This window comes from Leptosomus discolor, chromosome 2, assembly GCF_034619465.1.
Source record: "Leptosomus discolor isolate bLepDis1 chromosome 2, bLepDis1.hap2, whole genome shotgun sequence".
Taxonomy (NCBI): Eukaryota; Metazoa; Chordata; class Aves; order Leptosomiformes; family Leptosomidae; genus Leptosomus; species Leptosomus discolor.
This window is the reverse complement of record NC_141392.1, coordinates 56,502,501-56,529,701: the sequence shown is the minus strand read 5'-3', so window position 1 is coordinate 56,529,701 and position 27,201 is coordinate 56,502,501. Positions and strand designations below refer to the sequence as shown.

Genomic DNA, 27,201 nt, shown 5'->3' with positions numbered 1-27,201 from the left:
TTTTTATTTGCTTTGGCCAAATGAAGAAAGATGTCAATACTCTTCCAAAAGTAAAGCAAATACAGGGAATATTAATAGTCAGCTAAGAGGTCATATTCCTTGATGAACATTAGCATTATCCCCTGTGTAAAAAAGGCACTAGAAAAGCCTTATTCTGCTTTCTGTCGGCTTAACGTGCAAGACAGTAATCAAGCTTTGCTACCAACTTCATGGGAAAACCTGCCTCCTCTGAAGTAATTCAGAGACCTTTGCTGGTGGCTCCTGCGGGGCTGGAACTTCACTGCTGGTGCCACGGCTGGTGACGGGGCAGCAGGGTATAGGACCGCTGAGCATGGCAGGAGACTCTAAGTCTCCTGGCAGACATTGGGAAATCATTTCACAACCATAAAATACGGCCAAATGTGCATACTTACTTTATAACTGGCACTCTCAGAAACTATTTCTTAAAGTTATGAATATATTATCTGGGCTGAGTGGACCTAATTTTGTAATGCAGTTTATTTAACTTGCAAAATACGGTAAAATACACTTTGTATAATATCTATTCATGTGGATGAAGAAAACAGGTTTTGTTTTGTAATAACTCAAGCAGAAGAGAAGTGTCTATAGAAGCAGCAAAATATGAAACTACTTGTATTCTCTCATGAAGAATTAGAAAATTACTACATCCTTTTCCACCCTCTAAATTCCCAACCAACATTTCATGCCTAAAAATACTTATAATTTTTTACTTCACTTTGAAATTGTGGTGCTTTCCTAAGTTTAAGTTTATATAATTTAATATTAGCTTTTTCCTTTATTCCATTTATTAAACTTTATCCGAAAAACAAGTTACATTATAAAACAAGAAAGGAAACTGATTTTAATCCAGACAGTCACAGGAGCATAAGAATATATGATTTATCATATCTCCTCAAATTACTGATTTTGCAAAAGCTTAAGTGGTTTTTTGGGTTTTTTTTACTAACAAGTCACTGAGAAATGATTCTTTGGAGACAAGTGAAACAAAAGCAACCCATAATGTTTTGAGTCCCTAGCCAGATACCAAAATTACCACACTTACTTGAAAATGCCCATTTTTCTTAAAATAGTGTGCTTAGTTTTAGGGAGTGGGTTATCATCTGCTGAGATACTGCAGAAAGTCCACAAATGGTCAGACATAAATAGGCAAGTCTTCTTTACCGTGCTACACATCCATACAAAATACATAACGGGAAGAGACAACTAAAAACACAGAATCATGTTTGAGTGTGCTGTTAAAACAGATTTATTGTTCAAATTTCTCTTAAAAAATCATGAAGGTTAAAAACACTCAGAAAGGGTGACAGACAAGCAGCTTTTATGACTGAGAGGTAGTTCTGGACACCCCATCATTGCTTTTGTGAAAATAAAGTCTTTAGTAATCCAACTGTTTTCTGTAGTGGATAAGCATTTTAAAATAACCTTTTATTAACTCAGAAGAACTGCCACTTATTTGGCCTATGGATTAATTGCCCAAGGAATACAGCAGCTAGAAGAAAAATTTTCAAGGCATCATGACGCAGTTTTACATCTACATCAGGCACATGACTGGACCCTGTGAAACAGCCTTTGCTGAAAAAGCGTAACTTTTTGTTCTGGCACAAGAGCAGACTAAGGAAAACAACAGAAGAAAAAAAATTCCTTGTTCCCAAATCGTGATAGTCGTCTGTCTAATTTCCAGCTAACTGTCTTGAAGCTAAAGCCCTTATGCATAAATATGTAGAGAGAGGCCCCATTTTGCAAGAGGAACAGCAGCGGGACAATCCCCACTCTATTTCATCCCTGTCACCCAGAGGCAACGCACAAGGAAGGTCACTGAAGCTGACTTTCATCAGTGTCACTGAAGTACTTCCCAAAACTGTGAAATGACTGCAGGTGGCCCATGCCTTCAATGCCTGAGCAACAAAACTGGAGGGCTATACATTGTTGACATATTGCCTGTCATTTTCATAACTGAAGTATAATGCTGCCCAGGGATTTTCTGTTGCTATGTCTAGGCTGCTGGCTTTACTCTGTCCATTTGGCTCAGTCTCCCTACTGAAACACTAAAAATCAGCCCAAGCTGGTAACTGTAGAGTAGGGAACAGAAATAAATAACTGTTTTCTATGCATGTCTAGCAGGCAGAAAACCACAAAAGAAAATTTTACTTTGTTCTGTCTCCTCACAAAACGTGTGTTTCAGTTAAGAAGCTGTATGCTTCTGTGTTCCTCTGGTGCCTTTGCCACATCTTTGAGGCAGACACAGGGGAAGCAGTGGTGCTGATGAGAGTGAATCAACCCTTTGAGACGTGTAATGATTTCATAGTCAGGAAGAGCCAGGCTGGCAATGTTGAGGCCCAGCATCTGCGAGACCACCTCTCGGAAATCTGCCAGCTGCAAGAGCAAACAGAAAGGAATTACTAATAAATTAAATACCAACCAAAGGAAAAACATATACACGAGCATTTGTATTAGCAGTGCAAAATATAGGAATTTCTGCTGTTGTTCAATACAGAGAGCTGTCTTCAGGAAACAGCTTTTTGGGACGTACATCAAATAACAAAACACTTAAGCAGCTGAGGCACTGAGGACCTTGAACGCAAAACACATTTTCAAGTGTTCTTTAGTATTCTTCTCAGCCATATCTTCCTTGCTGACTCAACCGTGAAAACTGAGGAAAAGACGAGGAGTTGTACTTGACCTAGATGGCTGCAAACTATACAGGCAACTGGAAACTGTGGTGGGCGCATCCCACAGCACGGGCTAAGGCACTGGTCCTGACCTCCAGCTCCTGACCACTGCCTGCCACCACTCCCCTCCACCCTGCACTTTCTTGTGGAAATCATGGCAGAAAGGAGGAAGTTAGAAGAAAGGTGGAGGTTTGGCGTATCCTTCAGTCTGACTCTGACTTGGAATCGGGATGCAGCAGGGGAAATAGTCATTGTTCTTCTATGCATAGCTGCTGAAAATATATCGTAGGAAGGGTATTTGGCAAAGTAATTAAAGAAACTAGCCTTTTCTCTGCAGTTCCAAGCGGGCAGACATTCACAAGTAATTGTCATCACTAGTGAACCTGCCAGCAACTAGATTAAAAACTTAAGGTCAGATGGACATGAATGCCGAGTTACTCTTCTCAGCTCACAGTACGGATCATTGTAAGTCAAACTTCAATGCCTCTTCGATGGACAATGCATTACACAGCCCAAATGACCAATGCCTTAATAGCCCTTATCATCAAAACATAATTAAAAGAGGAAAATGTTCCTATTTGACGAAATATGCTTGCTATCTATTTGAATGTCAAGATCCCCATTCCCAAGCATGAGACACCCAAAATGCCACAGAAACATCAAACCCATCAAGAAGTCAGATTTGTGCTGTGGCAGCACCCTCACTCCACCAATCATGCCAACGGCTAAAGGTAAGGAGGAGACAAGCACACTCCTGAAACGGAGATACAAGCACTCCTGAAATACGTGTCCAACCCCAAGAATACTGTGCAGAACTCTAAAGCAGTTGTCACATCTGTGAAGCAAGCTGCAAAAACCGTGAAAACAGGGTCTCTGTTCCAAGACTCTGCCAAAGACAGTGCATTTTATCCCAGTACAAACCCTAAGGAGCTGCCATCAGTACAAAAAGACAATATGGAAACCAAGAGAGCTTAAGGCAGAAGGATTGGAAAACTCAGTCCCAGCTATCTGTCTTAACAAGGCAGTGCGATGTCTTGGATGAAACATTGGAACAATGTAACAGCAAAAAACCTCAAGTTCTCATATATTCTCTTCATCATCAAGCCAGGAGATCACTGATGTGGAGCTCTGGCAGTGTGCTAGGCAAGTACAATTTAGCAAAAGCTAAAGATTTTTTTAAACATCTGGATCACAGAGAGAACAAGCAGGCGGCAGAGCTGGAGTTTCTTTCCATGCAGACTTTACATTAAAAGATCAAGGCAGCCCTCTGCAAAGATCCGTTCTTTGGATGAATTAACCCCCCACAAGATGTCTATACAGCAAACCCAACTGATCCCCCCTGGGAGCACATTAGGGTCTGCACTCAGCACCAAATTTCTTGCTCTCATATCTTTGCTATTGCAAGCTGATCAACTTAATTACAGCAACTGTGAGTAAACCAAATTGCACTACAACCATGTTCAAATACAATTAAAATAAGTTTGATGCATTGATGCAGATTACTGGTCCAGCAGGATTTTGCCAGAGCAAACAAATACAAATTAAAATGTATACACAATCATTTCACTCTTTTTTTCTGATGGGAGAAGAAGGTCATAGCTATACTGAACGGACAATAAATATGTTAAGAATTCAATAACTTCCATCAGCAAATACCCTAAAGTAGAAAGCACACAGAGCCCTTAAAGAAATCCTTTAAGCTATTCATTTATGTGAATTTCAGATTCACAATTTGTGATTTGAGGATTTTTTTCTGCTTTAATGGAATAACACTTAGACAGAAAAACAACTTTTCTGACTATTATATTGTGGCATATAAAGTACAGTGCAGACAAAGCTGTAGTTCAGCGAAAATGCAGAAAAAGGGTCGACAACAAAGAGAAATTCTCCACATAAACTGACAAAGAGAGCCACCACTCTTGGATGCAAAAATGCCCCACCAGAGGACATCAATCTGAATTTAAAAAAAAAAAAAAAAAAAAGACAAAAGCAACAGACAATACATACAATACATGCTGGATGATCTTTAGAACGCTATCACATGTCTCGCATGGAGAGCAAGACGCATGTTTATACTCTTAAGTGGATACAGTGCATCACGAACAATTTTTTTAAGACTTCCACTAAAACATATAAAATCTAGGAAAAAAAATTACATGAGAAGCGTATTTCAGCTTTACAAAGAATACAACAGAGGTATTGAGAACACAACAGTTCTGCTGAAATACTAGAAGTACCACCTAACTCTCTGTTTAAGGCTTTCTTCAATAGCAGTTAATATTTCTAAGACAGTTGCAATTTGAAGTAGAGAAATAATGAAAGATAAACATCACTAAAGACTCAAAATCAAAGGCTTGCTACAGCAGTAAGCACTCATGATAAATTTCTTTGCACCTTCCATCCAGTGAGTAAGATTATCTGAAGTAAAAGAGAGGAAATTAATGCAATTTAGAGGATTAACCCAAGATACCAGGAGAGGGGAGCAGAAGTAAAGAACGACACTACATTTTGTTTTCAGGCTGTGCCTATAGGAAAGTAGAAGTGGTCTTATTACAATAGAAAGCAAAAAAACCTAAGACTGGAAAAAATCCTTATAGCAAAACTATCAAAAACACAACCAAAACATTGACCTTTCTATTCTTACTCCAAGTACTACTGCAAATAAGGACTTGAGCCAAATTGATATAAAAATAAAATACATTCAGAATTTTATCTGTAATTGACTGCAGTAACCATATACCGATGTTATCGGTCTCTGCAAACATCCTTTTGTCATCAGTCATCATGCATAAATTAAACTTTATCTAGTCTTATTAAATTAATGTGAGCTATGTTGATATTTATTTATATTCAGAAACATGCAATAATGACACGTTAAGACAGGAAGGTTTTCTGTTCACCCCACAGAGGAAATCCAGTACAGATATCTGCAAACTTACACTTATTTTTCTAAAATTTCAATATATCCAAGTAATTCCCCAGTATATATCCATTCCAGTAATCTCTACTTTTTCTACTCTTCACATATAGCTTCACTTCTCTGTGGTTTTTACTCTGCAGTATGATTTAATAATGCTTTGAACACCATTTTTTTAAATGGTTTTATATATCTACCCAAGAATACGCACACGTTGCTGTTATGCGCTACAGCCACCAGAGCTGTAGCCTGCCACCACTCTTCATCCTAAAGCAGATTGGCAGTGTTATTACACCCTGCTTACAGGGCTTTGCTTCTAACAATTCGGATGCTTCAATTCTGTGCATTCTCTTAAAAAAAAAAAAAAAAAAAAAAAAAAAAGAGAAAAAAAAAGGAACAAAATACATAAGTGCCAAACCTAAATTTTCCTCTTAAACTTAGTAGGAATTAAGGAATTAATAGGCTAAAGAGCAAAGAACAACCAGAAACACTGTGTTAAATCCCAATTGTGAGTTAAATTATTTCAATCCTATATTAATTTCTGACTTCACTTGGGTATGTTCTGTCTTTCTTTATGACCATAGGAAATGCTTGTCTTAACCAGCTGGCAGTAGTTCAATTCTGCATACATTTCATTTTGGCAGCATGGAAAATAGCGACACATTATTAAGATGTTATTTAACGTAACACATATTGATACCCATGGAAAGCAGAGTATACCTGAAAAAACATGCAAATGCATGTACCAGTGGTCAACCTGGCCACACCAACTCCATCAGGGAACAGCAATTTCAGTTTCTAGCAGTTTTCTTAACATGCATACAGATGACATGGCTGTGCTTATATTCAGATTAAATATATACACACAAATGCCCAGAAAAGTATTTAACATCTATATTTGCTACCTTTTACAGAAAGTGAGAGAAGTCTGATCTTGTTTAGCTTCCCCGAGCAGGAAGAACGAGCAAGTCCAAAGTAGGTGAAGAACTACACACGGTTGAGGATAAGGAATGAATTCTCCTTGGATGATGGTTCAGAAGAAATCAGGAAAAACCTCATGTGTTAATTAGTGAGAGAGTTTGGAACTAATTCCTTGTTTTAGCAACAGTAGCTTTATTTTAAGAACAGATTTTAGCTAAGGAAACTGTAAAGAAAGATACAGGAGAGTATGCTATGAATATTACCGGCAATTCTGATATTCTCAAAATGCCATTACTGCTTATCAGCACTGCACAAGTACCAGGCATTGGCTTTGCAAACAGCTTTGTTCCTAGCTTAGTAGTACAGTTCCACTTGCAAGTATTTGAAATGTTCCTGTGATGCAGATGATTCTGGATGCTGGTAAAATATAAGTCGACATTTTTCTTTCACTAACCCAGAAAGCTTGAGAACTAGTGCTATGCTGTGCTTGACCACTCCGCACTTTGCAGCCCACTTACTTTACTTCTCCCATGTTCTTCAAATTCGGCCAAAGAACACTGCAACAGTATTCAAGTGGCTTGAAACGCCTTTGGTTCAGATAGTAAAAATTCAACATTTGTGTGTTTTTAGCAAGTACTCTACATAAGATTACATGGAATAATTTCCTGAAAATAATTTATACCTTCTTCTGCGTGCAGGATGCTTTGTTTCCTCATGAGACATACGAAGAAATTAAGTTTTCCTGCCACATTTCTAACCTTCATTATAAAACAAAACAGCGCTAAAGCTTTCCAGGAAGAAAGATCCCGAGGTTGTTGGTCTTTTTTCCATGTACTCATTTTCTCCAAAAAAATCTATTTTTCTAGAGTCATTTTTTGAAATAGCATTTTTGCATTTCATCCAGAGTCATTACTAAGGCCAACACATAGCGTAAAAATTTTAACTGGAAAAACTATCAAAGTACTAAGCAGTTGGAATAAGGAATTTAAAATTAAACTTTTTTTTACTTTAAATAAGCATCCCAATGGCTTTCAACAACCAAATCTTTTAACATCTTTGTCAGCAACATGGACAGTGGCATCAAGTGCGCCCTCAGCAAGTTTGCTGATGACACCAAGCTGTGTGATGCAGTTGACATGTTGGAGGGAAGGGATGCCATCCAGAGGAACCTTGGCAGGCTGGAGAGGTGGGCCCATGCAAAACTTATGAAGTTCAACAAGGCCAAGTGCAAGGTCCTGCACCTGGGACAGGGCAATGTCAAGCACAAATACAGGCTGGGCAATGAGCGGATCGAGAGCAGTCCTGGGGAGAGGGACTTGGGGGTGCTGGTGGATGAAAAACTGGACATGAGCCAGCAATGTGTGCTCGCAGCCCAGGAGGCCAATCGCATCCTGGGCTGCATCAAGAGAATCATAGCCAGCAGGTTGAGGGAGGTGATTCTGCCCCTCTACTCTGCTCTTGTGAGACCCCTCCTGCAGTGCTGTGTCCAGCTCTGGGGCCCCCAGAGTAAGAAAGACATGGACCAGAGAACAGCCATGAAGATGATCAGGAGGCTGGAGACCTCCCCTATGAGAACAGGCTGAGAGAGTTGGGGTTGTTCAGCCTGGAGAAGAGCAGGTTCTGCGGAGACCTTAGAGTGGCCTCCCAGTACTTAAAGGGGGCCTGCAGGAAAGATGGGGAGGGATTTTTTACCAGGGAGTGTGGTGATAGGACGAGGGGTAATGGTTTCAAACTGAAAGAGCATAGATTTAGATTAGGTATTAGAAAGAAATTCTTTCCTATGAGGGTGATGAGACACTGGACATGTTGCCCAGAGCAGCTGTGGCTGCCCCCTCCTTGGCAGTGTTCAGGGCCAGGGTGGATGGGGCTTTGAGCAACCTGGTCTGGTGGAAGGTGTCCCTGTCCATGGCAGGGGGTTGGAACTAGATGATCTTTAAGGTCCCTTCCAACCCAAACCATGCTATGATTCTATGATTCTATAACAATTATGTCATCTATAATGTCGTTACAATACATAATATGCAGGTCAATTGCATATATACTTCACACTTTATTGAAATTAGACGGAACACATTTACTAATGTGTTTCCTACAAACTCCTTACACCCTCCCCAAGGTGAGTTAACACAAAATTTTTTCTTACCTAAACATATGTTATATGTCACAAACGAATCCAAAGTATTTATATTCAATATTAAGTCTGGGGGGTTTTGGTTTTTAAATTTTCAGATCTTTTCCAACATTCATTGAATTTATGCCCTACATATGGTAGAATCATAGAATCGTTTAGGTTGGAAAAGACCTTTAAGACCATTTAGTCCAATTGTAAACCTAACACTGCCAATTCCACTACTAAACCATGTCCCTATAAGCACCACACCTACACCTCTTTTAAATACCTCCAGGGATGGTGACTAAACCACTTCCCCAGGCAGCCTGTTCCAATGCTTGACAGCCCTTTTTGTGAAGAAAGGAAATGGATGAGAAGTTCATAAGTTTTATACCCAAGATATACGGAAAAAATATACCTTAAAAAGATAGTAGGATTTTAAAGCATTTTTATACTTCTCCAAATGGTGATCTAATACTTTGCAATGAACAAAGAAAACAATGCCTGTATTTATTATTCATTCTCTTGCATATGTAACTTGAAGAATAGCTTTCCCTCTCAGAATCACAACTGCCACTCTGGCTTACAAGTCTGAGCTCAAATTTCCTTGTTTAATAATGTTCATGAAAGTTTTCAGGTCAGCTGGGTAGCTGCTTCACCTGCATCACATTCTAAGTGACAGCTGGCACTTGCCAAATACCTATATACCTACCTGTCTCTCTCTTTTTGCTAATTCTGCAAGGGTTGTTTTAAGCACTTTCATCTCACTAGTAACTGCTTCTAACATATTTTTATTTTTTTCTTTGTCTTCAGTAGCTTTACGGTCCTTTAAAAGAAGTTCTGATTTGACAGACGTAAGTTGTTTCTCAGCCTTTTCTTTCATTCTTTCCAATTTGCCTTGAGATTTATTGAGCTCTTCTATCATTCTGTTCTGCTCCAAAGTTTTGATCTGCAATAACATAATGTGAAATTTGTCACATGTTTTCATCTAACATGAACAAATAATAAAAATATCAGGAGTAATCATGAGTAAGCACTTTAATGTGGTTTCTTACAGGTTCTTGATGAAATCACACGTACCTGTGAACTGAAAAGTTACTAAAGGAGACTGGCCAATTTCAACTCAATTAACAAAAAGATTTTTGTTTCAAACACAGTATATTCTCTGCAGATTTTGTGAAAAGAGGTAACTGGACAGAAAAAAACCCACAGTGAGAGTCCACTCTCTGTTAGCCCCTGGAAAAATAGTATGAACAAGAGTTGCTGAATGTTTTGATAGTAAAAATCGTTCAGTTGGAACATGCACCTACCTATCTATCTACTTCACTCCATCAGCTACAAGACACAAACTCACATAAAATTAATCTTCCTGTCTTCCAGCAGTGGCAAGCTATCAATGACTGCAAACTACTTGTATTCACCTGAGTTAAAGCAGGTAATTTATTACTGCTACAATGTAATAAAACACAGGAACAATGAAAATTTAGTATCTTGCCTGTTCTATGTGGGAAAAAACCCTTTTTCCCCCATACTATCAGGATAGATGTTCTGTGAGCAACATATGGGAAAATATAAGATTACAGCCATATCAACAGGAAAGAAAGGGATGCATATATTGTATTTTTTACACTAGCCTGAAAATTTGCATTGTGCTTTACAGATACTACTTCGTATATCAAGACAAATTGCAAAATACCCAAAACATTGGAATATTACACTTGCTTTCTCCACCTAGATAGATTTGACCAGTTCTCCATAAACACAGTTATTGTAAATGAACTCCAGCTGTATCCAACTAGAAGAGAAAAATGGATAGAAGCACAAATGTAACCTCTTAACTCACCTTAAGTTCATTGGTTTCAGACAGCTTGGCTTTGAGATCAGTATTCGTTTCCTTTGCCAGATCAAGCTGCTTCTGTAACCTCTCTATCATCTTATGCAACTTTCTGACAGCAAGATTGGCCTCATCCCTCTCCACAGCTAAGGCAGTCCTTACTTGCTTCTCTTCTTCCAGCTGGGTTATTTTCTGCCGCAGAAGGTTCATGTGCAGCTCTTTGCTTTCAAGTTTTGCTTTCTGAGACTTCAACTAGTTTTCCAAACACAAGGATATTTGAAAAAAATATGTGTGAAAGGCAATGGTACTACACAGATTTGTTTTGCAAATTTAATCCCCATGTTGCATATTTAACCCGAACTCCTATTCCTCTCTTGAGAATTCCGTAAAGCATTATAAACATGTATATGCTAACTTGATACCTCTTGTATTACCAATTCTTTGTGCTTCTACATCCGTGAATTTGTGCACTACCTTTTAGAAATAATCTACATATAGGCTGCACCCTATTTGAACATAAATATTTGTGCATCATTCACAACATTTGAGATTGTCTGAGGTATCAAGACACCAGTCAAATGCAAGAGGGAAGAGAGATTCATTAAGGAGACAGTGGTTTCCATGGTGGTAGTTTAAGGTATTTCCTTCTTTAATAGGTTAATTAAGGCTAGTGTGCGAGAAGTAGAATCAACATACAGAAATAAGAAAGCTTTCATCCACTGCTCCAATACGAGGTCCCGCAGCTTAGTTTTGTAATTTTGCTGCTCAGTGAGCTACCTGTTTTCAGTTCACCTGAGCTGAGCTGCCAGACTCTATTCTGGAACATCTGAGGAGTATTAACATATGTACTGTACGCCCTGATAGTGAGGCAGTTGCTTCCAGAAAAAAATACAGTGTTGTTTTAAACCTTAAACAGACCCAATACTAAGCTCTAAATCATTCCGATAAGCCTAAAGCCAGAAGATTTCACTCTGTCACAACAGGATGACACAGGGGTGTCTGACCAAATTTGAACAGATTTGCTCCTAAAGGAGCACAGCTCTTGTTGGAAATGTTGACACTCCTGGTGAATTACAACCAATGTCCTACTAGTTTCTAGAGAAGTTTGTAAGGCGCACCCCCTTCCCAGCAGATCCTTTTAGATTTAAATATCGACGGTAATTGTTTACAGAAGTATATTACAAATGTGCATTAAAAAAGACATACAGACACAGATAAACATGTGTAATCTTCATACACTCATTTGAGAAGTTGTGAAAAGCAGTATTACGTGTTTAACTGAGTGGCAGTTTTAGCTGTACTAATACGCAGTCTGGTTGAGCTGTTTGCAAATGTTTACTATCTTCTTTTTATGTAATGGACATCTTTGAAATTCCTTGTACATACATGAAGCTCCAATCTGCTGCCTCTAGCAAGCCACTGTAGAAATACAGCCATAACAATGTTTATCTTTGAAACAAACAGTTAACATTATGTCTTTTTTGCCTACCTTCCTTCTTAGGCTATATGCCATAGTCTTGTTTTCAATCACTGCATCACCTTCCAGTTTCACTAACTGCTCTACCCGGGCTAGAATTGCATCCACATTCATATCAAATCCAACCTCTGCTGCTAGGCTATCCAGCTTCATCTTCTCATTAAGTTGTTCCAGAAATTTGAGATACTAAGACAGGATGTGGAAAAGTGGGCAAAAGAATAATAAAACTTCATTAAAAGTCCTGAAGTACAATTTAAAAGCAATTCCCCCTACACTGGCAACTAACTATGCATAGTCAAGTCCACAATCCACAAGAAATAATGTTTAGAAAAACATTTTGTATATATATATGTTTATATAAATATATATGTGTTTATAGTACACACTCCTGACAACTGCAAATTCTGCATTTGTCCCTTTTTAGTCAACATTTATTTTTTCCATAAATCCCTGGACCTACTGTATTTATCTTCTTAGCAAGACCAGACTCTGTTTTGTTCCTCTGCAGTAAGAAGGGTACTAGGTATGTATGTCTGCTTCTGATTCCATTTCCTGTCTGTGGCTCTGCTGTTCTACATAATCATGCATTGGCAGGGAGAAGTCAGAAAGGATGGCTACGTCCCAACTAATTGCAAGTGCTGTGACTGCCCACTGCCATGAGCAATAAAGCAGATATAACTGGTACCAGGGATGCCACGGGTGAGATCCGATGTAGTCTGAGGCAGCGCAGGAATGTTAACAGGGTCAGTCTTCCACCCTTCTTTGGAACAGCAAGTTTTAGAGATAACAGTTACTGGCTTACAAATTGCTTTAAAGATTATTTTAATTGCATCTGCATCTGGTTTACTGATGTGAGCACATATCACGCATTATTTAGTCTGGTTTTCATTTCTTTTATCCTGCCCTGATAGCTCTTTAAAACTGCATTAGTTCCTTGGTCTCAATTAGCCTTTCTTACAAAATCCAAAGCTCTCCTTCTCACTAAGAACTACATTTGCTTTTGTTTCCTCTTACTTCTGTTGCAGGTCATAATCTGCTTCTGATAATAATACAATTCATAATATGTTTCTGATTCAAAAAGTTAAAACCAGCAGCAGTAGAAGAAAGTGCTGACGTTGTTCATTAACAGAAAAAAAAAAAAAATCACAACAAAAATCTCTACTGCAGCAAAATCTAGAGAGAAATTAAGAAACTAGGGCCACATGTTCTTCACCAAGGAAGCAGAGGGAAACAGCTCCATTTTCTGGTTTGGTCCTGATCTGGTGGATGCTTCATTCATAAAAGTTATATTATAGACTAATGCAAAACACTTAGCACCAAACTGCTGATTCTTTGCCATTCCAACTTTCTAAGCATCGATCTTGGCCTGGTAACATGCTACAGCTTTGTCTTTCTTAGCTGTATCGGATCGCTGGTGTAGGTTTCCAGGTACTATGTCATTTTTCAAACTCTTAGTATGCAGATGTGTTATAGGCTAACAGTGTGTTCGTTCACACAATTAATAAAAAAATCCTGGTAGCCTTGATGGTCTAAGGATATAAAAGAATCAAGGACTGCAAGATCTTGAGAGACTGCAGACCAGATGATATATTAGAGAAAGATGAAGAGATCAGAGAAAGCTTTGAGATCAGAGAATCTTTGAAGGATCTCCGATGTTTTTATGGAGACTTCTTTTAATCTGAGGTTTTTTCACATTAAATGGATTTTGAACTCAAAAGCTTAACTACTTTTTCAAACTAAAATTGTTGGTCAAAAAAAGATACTACTACTCCCTACATGATGCCTGACTTTGCTGATTCGCATTACTTGCAGTACTGTGCATAACACTCCAGCTGATCAATGCAACAAAATTAGCTGTATCTCTGAATTTAGTGACTCCTATGCAAAAGAAAAAAAAAAATGCATGCAACTACTTTTTGTTTCTCGAGCTTCAAACCATCTTGCAGCAGATCTGCAGCCAATAATTCCTCTTCCAGCTGTTTCAGTTGATCCTGGAAAGTCTCAGAACACTTTTCAGCTTTCCTGCTCCTCTCCAGAGCTTCCTGGTACAATCTGGTCTGATTTCCCACAGCTTCAGTCAATTTAGCTATTTGGGTTTCAAGCTGAGATACTATCTAGGGAGCAAGCAAACCAACAAAACATATGGGATTAGGTAAGTGTGGAATGTTAGAAAGATATGAAAGATGCATCCTCAAATTGTTAAAAAGAGGGTGAAATATCTGTCTTTAAAATACATGCATTTAAAAACACAAAAAGGTAAAAACCTGCTGTATGTAAAAATCACCAGGAGAAAATTGCAGAAGTGGCGACATGTGAGACACCCAAAAGTGAACAGCAGAAACCGTATTTAAGGTGATCCAGTTGACTAAAAGGGGCAAGTATCTATAAAAAAATTAATACAAACTAATTCAGACATAGACTTCCCAAAGATGTTAACAAACCAGCAATACCTGGCAGTCAACTAACATTCTATAAAATAAGCCAATAAAATCACTAGTCTATCATGGAGCTGAGTGGAAAAAACAGATAAATGATTCAGAAAATACGTGCAGCGTGTAGCTGAGAATGTAGATATGGATAACTAAGTCTCAGAGAAGTGCTTCCAAATTATTAACTGTTATAGAGAGTTTAACTAAAAGATTTTGCTAAAATAATAATAATATAAAAGTAATATTTTTTCTGTAATCTAGCCAAAGCCCAAGGCTAAAAGGATAAAGCTCATAACAAGAAACTAGACTAACAATTCTGAAAACACTTATAGCTCTACACTATTAACTTTTCAATACCTACTACTTATAAATTAAATGCTTGAAAGCATCTGATTAAGTACTGCCAAATAGTGAAAGACAGTTCTATCCAAAAAGTTGCTTGCTTCCTTCTTCCCCTCTCTCCTTTTCTTACTGTCATATCATTATTTGTAATTAATTATGTTGTATTTGTAACTCAGTGTTCAGACACTCATCTCCAAGCAGTCTCGTCATTTTAAGCATGATTGCCTCCTGCTAATAAAACAAACAAGAAACACACAAAACTCCCATCAATTTTAATGGCACAGAAAGGTTTCCAACTTAGACTGCAATTAAATTCAAACAATAGTTTGCACCCAACCCACCTAAAAAACACTGAGAAATTACTGCTGCTCATACAGTGGTAGAAAACACTAAACAATAATAAAACTGCATGAACCCACACACATGTTTTATGCTTTTCTGCATCACATATCACTCAGCAGGAAAAAAAAAAAAAAAAAACTTTCAGTAAGTTGTGCCCACAGAGATGTGCTGCTGCCAGAGATCCCAGAGCTCCTTTATTAGGCTGCAGAGGGGCCCTGGGCACAGCCCAGCCACATCAGGCTTTTATGGGCTTCAAAGGTCCATAAACCTGAGAAGGTAGGGGATCATACCACAGAAGATGAGACCACAAAACGACCAAGCTGTCAGTTCATCTTCCAGAGCATCCTGGAGTATCTTTCATCCTTGGCTTAGGGACAACTAACAGCTTGGGGATTTCCTAAAATGGAGTTGCACCCTTAGTACCCACCCATGCCTGTATCCAGCAACTTACAAATGCTACATTTTTAGTCCTGCAGTTCTGACCCCTACAATTTCCTGTGCCGATGACTTGTGCAGCTCGAGCAGCCAGCCTGTGAAAAAACACTTCCTGCTTCTTGTTTTAATGTGGCTACCAGATAATTTCAAATGAAGACCTTTTATTTCTTGTGTTACAAGAAGTTGCAAATACTCATTTCCAGAGGCAGCTCCTACCTTCAGGACAGCAGGGTTCATCCCTGCTACAACTAAATAACCCTCAGCAAAATCTTCCTGAACTTCCACTCTTGTGCTAAGATTTTATTTTCTCTCGTGCTAAGAGGGCATGTGCCAGCACCAGGCCCAGCCCCACAGCACACCAGAACAGACAGTGGGCTACAGCTATGCAGACAGTAGCACATTTCCCTCAAGAGCCCAAAAGCCACAGACAGGCACATGGTGGACGTAGGATGAGTGCAAAAAAGCAGCGTGTAGGATGAAGTTATAAGGTCCTTCACATCATAGTGGCAATTTTTTTTCCTGTTTTCCAACATAACAACTATATATTCTCATCTTCTTAGTATTATCTCAACAATCAATAAGCTATACTGTTCTGGTTTGGTAAGATGGTATCTTAAATTTCCACTGTTTTATATATACCCCTATATGCACACACACATGTGTACCTAGTACAAATTTTTTTTAAGATCCCTACCAGCTGAAAAGCATTAGAGTTGCCACATCTCTTATCATGGTACTTACAACCTGAATTTTGCTTTATCGCATTGCACTCACCATCCCAAGCTGAAAAGTTCTTGTCCGCAGAGCCTTTCCTTGCATGGAAGCCTCAAACTCTCATGGCCCTTCCCGATACTCTTTGAAAGCCCTTTTTTAAATGAAATCATTGGAACTGTTTGTGCTACTCAGAATGCAGCAGCCATGGATTTATACGGTGGCATAAATATGGTTTCCATTTGCTTCCCAACATTTTTCCACATAATTTCTCACATTCTAATCCCTTTCTCAGCAGTTCTCAAAATAATCAACATCTCAACAGAGTGTACTGTATGCCAAAACACCACACAGTGCAAGCACACATGCACATAAAATTTTTATTAGATTTCAATTGGAAAGCATTTTGCTTATGGAAACAACACTTCATGACATACAGCAAAACTGTAAAGAGCTTCTATATTAAAAAGTTGCTGCCACATTTCTACTTCAGTGGACCACTTTAAAATGTTAATAGTTTTCACAAAGTTCGTTTTCATTGAAATTTGGCATACTGACTCTCAAACCAGGGTATAGGGAAGCTGGTTTGTATTTTTTAACAAAACATTTAATCCAAATGCACAAGGATATTTTCAAGACCTATTTCTAATCCTAGACAGAATACAAAAGCATTTGCTAACATAAAAACACTATCACATCAGCAGTAGATGTTAGAATCTTAAAATCTGGCAAGGACAAAGAAGTTGGTTTTCAGTGGCTCAGTGAAAACAGCTTTTAATTTAGTGTGTGACTTTTAATTATATAACAGTCCTCGCTGACAAAATTAATATATGCCCATGTAAGCAAGTCAGAAACTTCATCGCAGTGTTGGGACACTGACATTGGTCAGACTGTATTCTGGCTCACCTTCCTCCTGAGCTGTCCCTTTTCTACCCGTGCTTGCACATGCACCTTTGCAAACATTACCAGCCAAAATGCCTCCAAGTCAGAGCATCAGAATACCCAGCTGCCTTCCTGTTGCCTTTCTCCTAGACGGTGAACAGTTAGGGTTTCAACAATGTTAAACTGTAAGTGTAAAAATATTTTTTTCCTTTTAGTTGCAGGCTTTGAGGATTGGAGGGAAAGAAGTTGCCTGGGGCAACCCATCAGTTATGTCCGCTTTGAGAAACAAGTCAGTCCCTGAAGTCACTATTGTAGCAGCAAATCCATACTTGTTCACATTCCACTAAATCATAGCGACCACACAGCAACTTCTGATGTCTGCTAAGTGGCACTGAAATCAAATTTCACTCTCTTAACTGAAAGACCATTCCATGTCTTTTCTTGCTAACAGCATCTACTATTAATTTCATTTGTGACCTCTTCCTATTTAATAAAACATAGATGCTTTTCACCTATTATCTCAAATCAATTGACAACAAAATTAAGGGCTTCTGTAATTTTCAAAACCTAAGCAGAAGGAACCAACACTCTAACAGATGAACAAAATTTAAAAGGATCCAAAGAGAATAAATACGCACATTAGGTGAGTGCAGTAGTTGCTGACTTACTATTTCTTTACTCTCCTCTTTGCAGTTTATTTCTTGGATCCTCTCCAAAATGGTCTTCTCAGAAGGTTTAACTGTTGCAGATCCACTGCTGAGTAGGGTAGCAATTTGCTCTTGAAAAGCCACTAGAGAGCTCTGAGCAGTCCTCGCCTCTTCTCTGCTGCTCTTCAAGCTTCCATCCAGCTCACTGGAAAATTTCTTCAGATTGTGCAGCTCCCGCCTTGAGGCATCCAAAGCTTTCTGGTTAGCAGTGAGTTTATCTTGGAGGTTTCTGATCTCCATCTCCAAACTCTGTCTCCCTATTATAGCCCTGTCAAGATCCTAAAATACACAAAAGATTAAACCAGGCTTTTAAAATTTGTTACCACCCCTCCCCTCCACACACAAAGCAGGAAATAACTCAGAAGCAAGGACTGCAGATAGAGAAATTAGGACCCATATTAGTTATGTGGGCTCAACATTGGGGCTTCATAGGAGATCTCCCACTGCAATTGATGAAAGCCCAAAGCCAGCTGTTAAACACACTATAGACTAAGCTCTTGCAGCGGCCTGCAAGAAGTAATACATGAATAAAATCTGCAGGTAAACAAAACCCAATTTTTTAGTGTAAAACTATTGCTATCTTATTTTTTCATTTAGATAATATGACTTAGAAAACAAACAGTGAACAACATGCAACCCAAAGCCAAGGCACTACAACTTGGAGGGCAAAGCAAAAGCAAAAACAAAAGCAAAAGCAAAGCAGAAAGAATATTTCAGTTGGAAGGGGCCTACAATGATCATCTAGTCCATTCAGGTCTGACCAAAAGAATACACACAAACTCTTTGAATATAGTGTCAAGAGCAGAATTAGGGTGATCTCTGAGATCAGCTTACCTGAATGTTACAAAAATGCCTGAGATTATTTATACAGAGAAATGGGGAGTGAGGTGCCAAACAAAAAAAGATTATAATGTTAAGGCAGCATAAAAGAAGGTGCAAATGCTCAAATACCAAAGAAATCCTTAGATTGTGAAATACTTAGAAAATTTTTCAAAAAGGGAATTATGCTGCATCATCTTCTGAAGAAAGCAAAATCCCTATTACCACAAGGCCAAATTTGCCCAAGGAATAGAAAAAAAGTCAATTAAGAGCTACGTGTCCTTCCACAGAGCCTACAACTGCCCCCATCTGCTGTGCAGCTGGGCTGTCAGTGTGCAGAAACATGACTGGGTAAGGACGAATGGGATGGCAGCTCTATCTAGTACCCTTGTAACTCTCCCCACCCCCACCCCCCCCCCACCCCCCACCCCCCACCCCCCCCCAGGAAGTCAGTCCCTTGCATTTCAGAAGTAATACACTCAAAGACAATGTCATCTTTGGAAGGGAGACAGGGTACTGTAAGATAAAGCTACGTGGTCAATAGCCCATAGGATTTACTGCTCAGGGATACCCTCAGATCTCTGGCATTTTGTCATGGTTGTCTTTCAGTCCCTGACACCCGTGATCCTTTCTTTCTAAGACAGAGCTTTGAAAAGTTACTTTACCTTTACCTTCTGATGAATCAAGATTCAGTTTGGAAGGAATTAAAAATAGCCAGTACATACATATCTACATCAGTTGTATACAAAGTATTGACCCAACAGGGCAGAGCAGACAGACAGAACCGTGTATCCTGACCCGTGACACAAAAGCCAATGATGATAGAAAAATGAAAGAAAAATAACCCATCTAAACATAAAGAAAAAATCATGCCTCCCATTCAGCCAGCTTGTGAACCTCTTTCTTTTCCCCGTAACACCAGTATCAACAGTGCTTACACATCCGTATAAAAGAATAAAATTTGCAGTGAAACCAAGTAGAGCAAAGACTTAAGTCTTCATTCCTCAGGGTATTATCTGATTGATAGGAACAAATGGGAAAGAATATTACTTCACGCAAGACACAGCATTATGCCAGAGGATGGCATATTTATAGAGAGTGACTGAATTTCTCTGGAAGTTTGTTGTTTAGTAGAGGCTCAGTAACTGGATGGATATGAACTAAGGTTGTGTACACTGGAGTTTAAGAATTGTTCCCGGAGCAGCTGTGAATTTGGTGACCACTCAGGGGTCTCTCAGGTTCTACGTGAGCTTGCTGTGTGGCATAGTAAGTCATGCCAATCAAGTAGTAAATCTGGGAGTATTTATGTAGATCAGTAGCGAGGATGGGCAAAAAAGAAGTTTGGGAGGCACCCTTGGAAATAAAATATAAACATACAATACTAAAAATACTATATTTTAAAATAGCTTCAAAAAGGCAAACATGCAAACACATAAATGCAAACAAACCAAAACAAACCCTGTCATTTAGGAAATTATTTGTTACTACCCCTTTCTAAAGTAATTGTAGAACTCTCTTGGAAACAAGTGTTGGCATGATTCCTTGCCATTTTCTCTTTTTTATTCTAAACAAGTCCTATTAATAGAAAATTCCCACCTGTGCTCAGAATTACATTACGGTAATTACAGCAAAGAATAGTGAGTGGTTTATTTCAATTACAGTTTTCAGCAGTGTGTATTTTTCCTTTCAGAAAGGCAGTGCAAAGGTCGTTTGCCACTACCAGGAAGCTTACCTAATTACAATTTGGGTCCAAATTGTGAACATCTGCAAACAAACACAGTTGAATCAAAAGATCAAGGTATAAAATAAGGAACTGCAAACCTGCTGTTGCCCAAACATTAAACAAAAAAAAAAAAAAAAAAACAAACCAAACCCACAAGCAATTTACAGAATGAAAAGCTGTGAAACACAAAACATTAAAATTCTGAACAATCATCTTTGAAACCTTTCTTGAATGGACAGCATTTACACTAGCTAGCTTCAGCAAGGCCAACCTAAGCATTGAACAGTATCTGGAAATTTACAGACTGTGACATGTAAAAGGGGTATCCCAACAAGAAGCAAACCTTGAAGAGCCTAAATGATCAATGCAGGCAGATAAAGCAATTTCCAGCACAGAAGACTGAAAGGATGGAACCGCAACAGCTGACATTTTCTCTTTGGCTCCTCAACATTTACGGCCAGTGTCCCATGGCTCTGAATAATATGAAGGTTTCAGTATGCAGCTTGTAGGGTCAAAAAAGCTACCTAACAGTGACACACCACTAATTTTGAAAACAGGAGTAATTATGGAAATTGATGTTCAAAGAAAACAGAATTAGACATCAGGTGGATCTACCGAGGGTAGACCGTGTCAATGACATGCGTGTTAGACACCAGAGATGCAGCAGATCTAGCACAGCCATGCTCACCTGCGGACACAGAAAGTAGCACCAAAGGTTCTTCAACTATCCAAGACCAGAGCAGAAGGGCTCATATGGCACAGTGCCGTACTTTAAGTTACCCACTCAGGCTGGGACGCAGTCTACCCACACTCACCCGCTAGCACCCTAACTGCCCTAGACTAGAGAAGGTGTAAGAGTACCCAGATCATTGCACCAGACACTGGCAAGGCCTCCCTCATGAGAAATCATGTGTTCAATATTAGCCCAGCTGCATTCAAAGTGTAACAGGTGGGGAAAATTACTTCTGTCAGAGAAGGAGAGGGACTCTTATAAGGAACGGCTAAAAGCACTGTCTTTTACACTGCAAAACAAAATGAGGGAGATACGATAACATGAAAGAGGCAGTCAAATGAAAGAGAGGAAACAAGAAGGGGTAAGATCTTTTAAATAATAATACATATCCTCACTCTGTTGACCTTAATATCTCCATTGCATTTTTTTAAGCTGTGATAACTCTTCCTTAACATACTGTATTCTTTCATATTTCTCAAGGTTTCAACTAGCACCTCCGATACACACAAAAGGTCTGATGGTGTGTCACTTCATCCAGTAATCATTTTTTAAAAAGTGGATACTAGTCAAATTAGTCACTATTTCTGAGGCAGTTTTAAGTGTCAGATTACATACTGTATCTACTAATTAATCTATTTCAACTTTCAGTTTCTTTAGAACATCTGAGTGAATACCACCTACTTCAAAGTGTTCAGATGGTCAGACTCAGTTTTCCAGACCTTTGAATTACCTCCTCTAGTTCTCAGGCTCTTGGGCTTTCATCTATTTTGAAGAGCAGTATTTAGGTTAAATGATTTGAGAGTGGGTTTAGATCAGAGAAGAACATTTGAACTTGTATCATAATCCTTTATTGGATGCAGGGGGAAACGTAGTGACAAAGGATGAGGAAAAGGCTGATGTACTTAGTGCCTTCTTTGCCTCAGTCTTTAATAGTCAGACCAGTTGTTCTCCAGGTACTGATCCCCCTGAGGTGGAAGACAGGGATTGGGAGCAGAACGAAGCCCCCGTAATCCAAGAGCAAATGGTTAGCAACCTGATACACCACACAGATATGCACAAGTCTATGGGGCCGGATGGGATCAAGCCAAGGCTACTGAGGGAACTGGCAGAAGTGCTCATGGAGCCACTTTCCATCATTTACCAGCTGTCCTGGCTAGCTGGGGAGGTCCCAATGGACTGAAGGTTAGCAAATGTGACACCCATCTACACAAGAAGGGCCAGAAGGAGAATCCAGGGAATTACAGACCTGTCAGTCTGACCTCGGTGCCGGGGAAGGTTATGGAGCAGATTATGCTGAGTGCCATCACATGGCGCATACAAGACAAGTACACAATCAGGCCCAGGCAGCATGGGTTTACATGAAAGCCAGGTCCTGCTTGACTAACCTGATCTCCTTCTATGACAAGCTGACCCACTTAGTGGATGAGGGAAAGGCTGTGGATGTTGTCTACCTAGACTTTAGTAAAGCCTTTGACACCATTTCCCACAGCATTCTCCTGGAGAAAGCGGCTAGTCATGGCTAGGACAGATGTATTCTTCGCTGGTCATGGCTAGGACAGATGTACTCTTCTCTGGGTAAAACACTGGCTGAATGGCCAGGCCCAAAGAGTGGTGGTGAATGGAGTTCAGTCCAGTTGGAGGCCGGTCACAAGTGGTGTTCCCCAGGGCTCAGTATTGCAGCGAGTTCTGGTTAATATCTCTATCAATGGTCTGGAAGAGGGGATCGAGTGCACCCTCAGTAAGTTTGCAGATGACACCAAGTTGGGCGGGAGACTTAATTTGATCAAGGGTAGGAAGGCTCTGCAGAGGGATCTGGACAGGCTGGATCAATGGGCTGAGGCCAGTTGTATGAGGCTGAATAAGACCAAGTGCCAGGTCCTGCACTTGGGTCACAAAAACCCCATGCAGCTTGGGGATGAGCGGCTGGAAAGCTGCCCAGTGGAAAAGGACTGGGGGTGCTGGTCGACAGCCGGCTGAACATGAGCCAGCAGTGTGCCCAGGTGGCCAAGAAGGCCAACAGCAACCTGGCCTGTATCAGAAATAGTGTGGCCAGCAGGAGTAGGGAGGTGATCGTGCCCCTGTACTCGGCACTGGTGAGGCCGCACCTCGAATACCGGGTGCAGTTTTGGGCCCCTCATTACAAGAAAGACATTGAGGTGCTGGAGCGTGTCCAGAGAAGGGCAACGCAGCTGGTGAAGGGTCTGGAGAACAGGTCTTGTGAGGAGCTGCTGAGGGACCTGGGGTTGTTTAGTCTGGAGAAGAGGAGGCTGAGGGGAGACCTTATCGCTCTCTACAGCTACCTGAAAGGAGGTTGTAGTGAGGTGGGGGTTGGTCTGTTCTTCCACATAACGAGCGATAGGACAAGAGGAAACAGCCTCAGGTTGCAGCAGGGGAGGTTTAGGTTGGACATTAGGAAAAATTTCTTCACTGAAAGGGTTGTCAAACATTGGAACAGGCTGCCCAGGGAAGCTGACAATTCACTGTCACTGGAGGTATTTGAGATGTGCAGATGTGGTGCTTAGGGACGTAGTTTAGTGGTGGACTTGGCAGTGTTAGGTTTGCATTTGGACTCTATGATCTTAAAGGCCTTTTCCAATCGAAATGATTCTATGATTCTATTAATACTGGCACCTCAATCAGCATCATGGTCTCAATATACTAAGTCAATTACACATACATATACAAAAAACCCACATGACATTAACAGTAATAATAAGGTATAAAAGAGAATGCGGGTATCTTCCAGATGAATTCTTACACCAGCCACATCTCCAGTTGCTACTGTTACACCTCAAGGACTGTAAACTAGTTTGCTCATCTCCCATCTCCTCTGATGATTCAACCCAGAAATATTTGTGATGTCTGCTGAAACCTGTCCCTAATATGTATTTTCTTAATGACATTTTATAAACAACAACAACAACAAAATCCAGGTTCTGAGAAACTCATTACTTAATTTATCTGTTGGAACAAGAATAACCTAAAAACATTTTGTTGAGTCTCCTACAATGAAAGTATTTGGGTATATGCAAAATGTAGGCATGTTTCTCAAGTTTAATCAATTCGTTAAATAATAAGTTAATATTTTAATTAACTATGTTTTCATATAATCAATTGATTTTAATAAATTTATACTGATTAGATGCTACTTAGATAAACTTTACTCATTAATAACATAATTTAATACAAGTCAGTACTGAATACTGAAGAGTATTTTCTTGATCAATTTTGCACCCGTAGCACATGCAGATTATTTGTATTCATTAAAAATGCTTCATTATATTTCAAATATATTCTTTAAAGACATTGCATGGTGCATACCTTTGCACAACCGATGCTTAAATTAACACTTCAGAAGGAGTCACAAATATTTCCAGCTTGAATCATCAGCAAAGATGTGAAACAGAACAAGCCAGTTTACTAGTTCTTGTGGTTCATCAATGGCAATGCTGTACGAAAGGGAAATTAATCTGGAAGAAGAATATTGTATCTTCTTCTATACCTTAAATAAATACCATATAGGAATTTATTAATTAGAAAGAAACTTGGTTAGAGGAAGTAAGACATTTTTTAAGGACCTACAGACATGCTCAAAGAATGTTATAATTCTGTAATTATGATTATCATAATCAATAATCACTGTCTGGCCATACAGAGAGAAAGAACAGGTATTCTGATTCTAAGTCTAGAAATCTGGGCAGCATTTAAAAGTTATTTTCCATCAAATCTGATATCCAGCACTGCCAGAATAAATGTATGCACAATATTTACAGAATTCCAGGAGCAAGTTCTTGGAATATTTAGTCAGAAATATGAGAAGTTTAGAATTCTAAAAGAAAAGTAATACATTACAACAAAAAACAGCTCGGTAGCTTGCTTTTGTTGCTTATATTAGTTTCAAGACTGAATTAGTTTCCATTGTTTCCTGTTTGCTATTGTGATGCAGTGAGGCTGAAAGAGGAACAGAAAAAATTATCATTCACTTGCTAATGCTTCTCAAATGAAAACCAGCTAACTGCAACAAATACTCAAGTAACAAATATTTAAAGAACATTCTGAATTACTCTCACATATTAACCTTACAACATAACCAACTGGCTTTCATTTTCTTCATCAACAATTTTGGAATCTGCAACATGTTTAATTGATCATTAGACAGCTGCCACCTCCTGGGACATAAAGGCAGGCACCTGGTCAAGGGAGGGAGTTCATAGAAATCCCAAGGAGTAGGAGTGAGGAAGTACCTGGCAAAAAAAACTGGCAATGATTCAGAGAGGTGGCAGGGAACAGTACAGTGGCTGAGGCTTCTTAGAGAAGACTAACAGAATAGTGTGATGGCCTGTATATGCTTAGGAAGACTTTTGATAGAAAAATGGGTGAAACAGCCACCATTTCAATCTGTAATACAGAAGACGGCCAATATCTTTGACCAGGCAAATGCAGGCATGACTCACTTGCACACAGTCTGTGCTGGGTGGACTCTGCTAGAGGCAATTCCATTAATTAAAGCTCACAAAACAGTCCAGAAACACACTGCCGTGCGTATATGTCTCCTACCACAGGAACAGTATGGATTTCTGCATTTCACCTTCACAGGGGAACATGTCGCAACATGTGCAACTCTGTTCATGTGCTTAAACTGTGCCGCAAAGTATATGACAAAGTCAAACCAACTTTACATCACTGATGCCCTTCCTGTAACCTCCTAAGACACCCATCAGGGGAACAGGGGATGCCATCATCCTCCTTTAGATATGTGGATTTAAAGCAGTTTTGTTTACTTATTTTTTCAATACTGAATTTCTTAATACACTTTTGTGAACACAAAACTTTCTCAACAGATATACTCAGTATCTACAAATTTAAGTAGCTAAACTGAAACAGCACTGGAGGAATCTGCAGCCTCTAGATAAGCCCTGATGGCACTCACTTCATTTGAAAGGCAATGCTAATAATTTCTGTAAAATGGGTTAAATAAATTATGCATTTGGCATATGCACAATAACGATAGGAAAATATTTTTTCATAAAACTAGCTCAACTTTGGAAATGTTTTGGCAGTCAGAGCAAACTTGCGAAACAAGTCACAAATGAAACCCTCATCTTGGTTGAAAACATCTGATTGTGGCTTACTTAGCGAGCAAACTACACTCTGCTTTTACTCACACACCTGTGTCTGAAGTGAAGTACAAGAACAAAATATTCTCAAAAAGGACCTGTTTAAGTTTTGGTGCAGGTTCTCTCTCAGTCTCATTTGAGTCTTAGAAAATTTTACACAGAAGTATTTTCAGCAGTAACTAAAACTTATGACCCTTGTGGTACTTAACATTTATCTTCCTCACAACAAATTCTTTCTTCTCCAGAGCACACTGTCAGCTATTTCTGATCTGCTAAGTATTTCGCCTACAACCAAACCAGAACACTATATCCTCTAAAGTATATGGTGGCGGTGGTCTGCTCAGGAAAAAAGTAATGCTGGGGGGTGGGCAAAATGTTATATTACATTCGCAAACTTACTTTGCACTGCTGCAAACCCAGTCACACACAACTCAGCTACATATTTGGCAGTCTAAGTTCCTTCTCTTACTTTCTTGAGTTCTGGCCATCAGCTTTAACCACACTGCTCTAGCATTTGCAGGAAATTTTCATTACAGTTTTAGTAAACTGGTCCCTTTCCACAGTTACCACTCAGAGTACAAAGCAATAAGGAAAACTGCTACAGAAGCTCATTTTGTTCATCCATCCTTTGCAATGTACAAAAACTCTTAATGGTGAGTTCTCCTGGAGCAATTAAATTCTTAAATCATGACCTTTTCCTTCCCAAATCACACCTAGGTGAATTTGGTGAATACTTGACTTACAACTGAACTTACATTTCTTGTTTCAGCATCATTCCCGCTGCACAGACCTCCTCTATGGATTCCTCACAGAAAAACAGTGCTTTCCTGCAAAAGCCATCCTACTGCCTACAACTTTTTGGGTATGAGCCAACTGAGTATTTACAGTTACAAAATACAAGTTTATAACACAGTGAAACAAAATAATCTAAGTGTCGGAAAGCCAAGACACTTTACTTCCAGTTCCTTAAAAGAAAGAATAAAATAGTGTCCTATCAATTCCTTTCAATTTC

The 27,201-nt window shown here is 39.3% G+C and overlaps 1 protein-coding gene across 1 annotated transcript in view; it reads right to left on the bottom strand.

The window, feature by feature from the left end:
• Positions 1 to 2,199: 2,199 nt before the first annotated feature.
• The window catches only part of CCDC170 (coiled-coil domain containing 170), a 35,846-nt gene continuing 10,844 nt past the window's right edge, over positions 2,200 to 27,201 (bottom strand). Inside the window, exons 5-10 of the mRNA XM_086461103.1 lie at positions 17,759 to 18,076; positions 13,863 to 14,063; positions 11,962 to 12,135; positions 10,482 to 10,724; positions 9,351 to 9,587; positions 2,200 to 2,394 (exon numbers count right to left, since the gene is read on the bottom strand). Coding sequence (XP_086317229.1) covers positions 2,200 to 2,394; positions 9,351 to 9,587; positions 10,482 to 10,724; positions 11,962 to 12,135; positions 13,863 to 14,063; positions 17,759 to 18,076 — 1,368 coding nt within the window. The remainder of the gene's footprint in view (positions 2,395 to 9,350; positions 9,588 to 10,481; positions 10,725 to 11,961; positions 12,136 to 13,862; positions 14,064 to 17,758; positions 18,077 to 27,201) is intronic.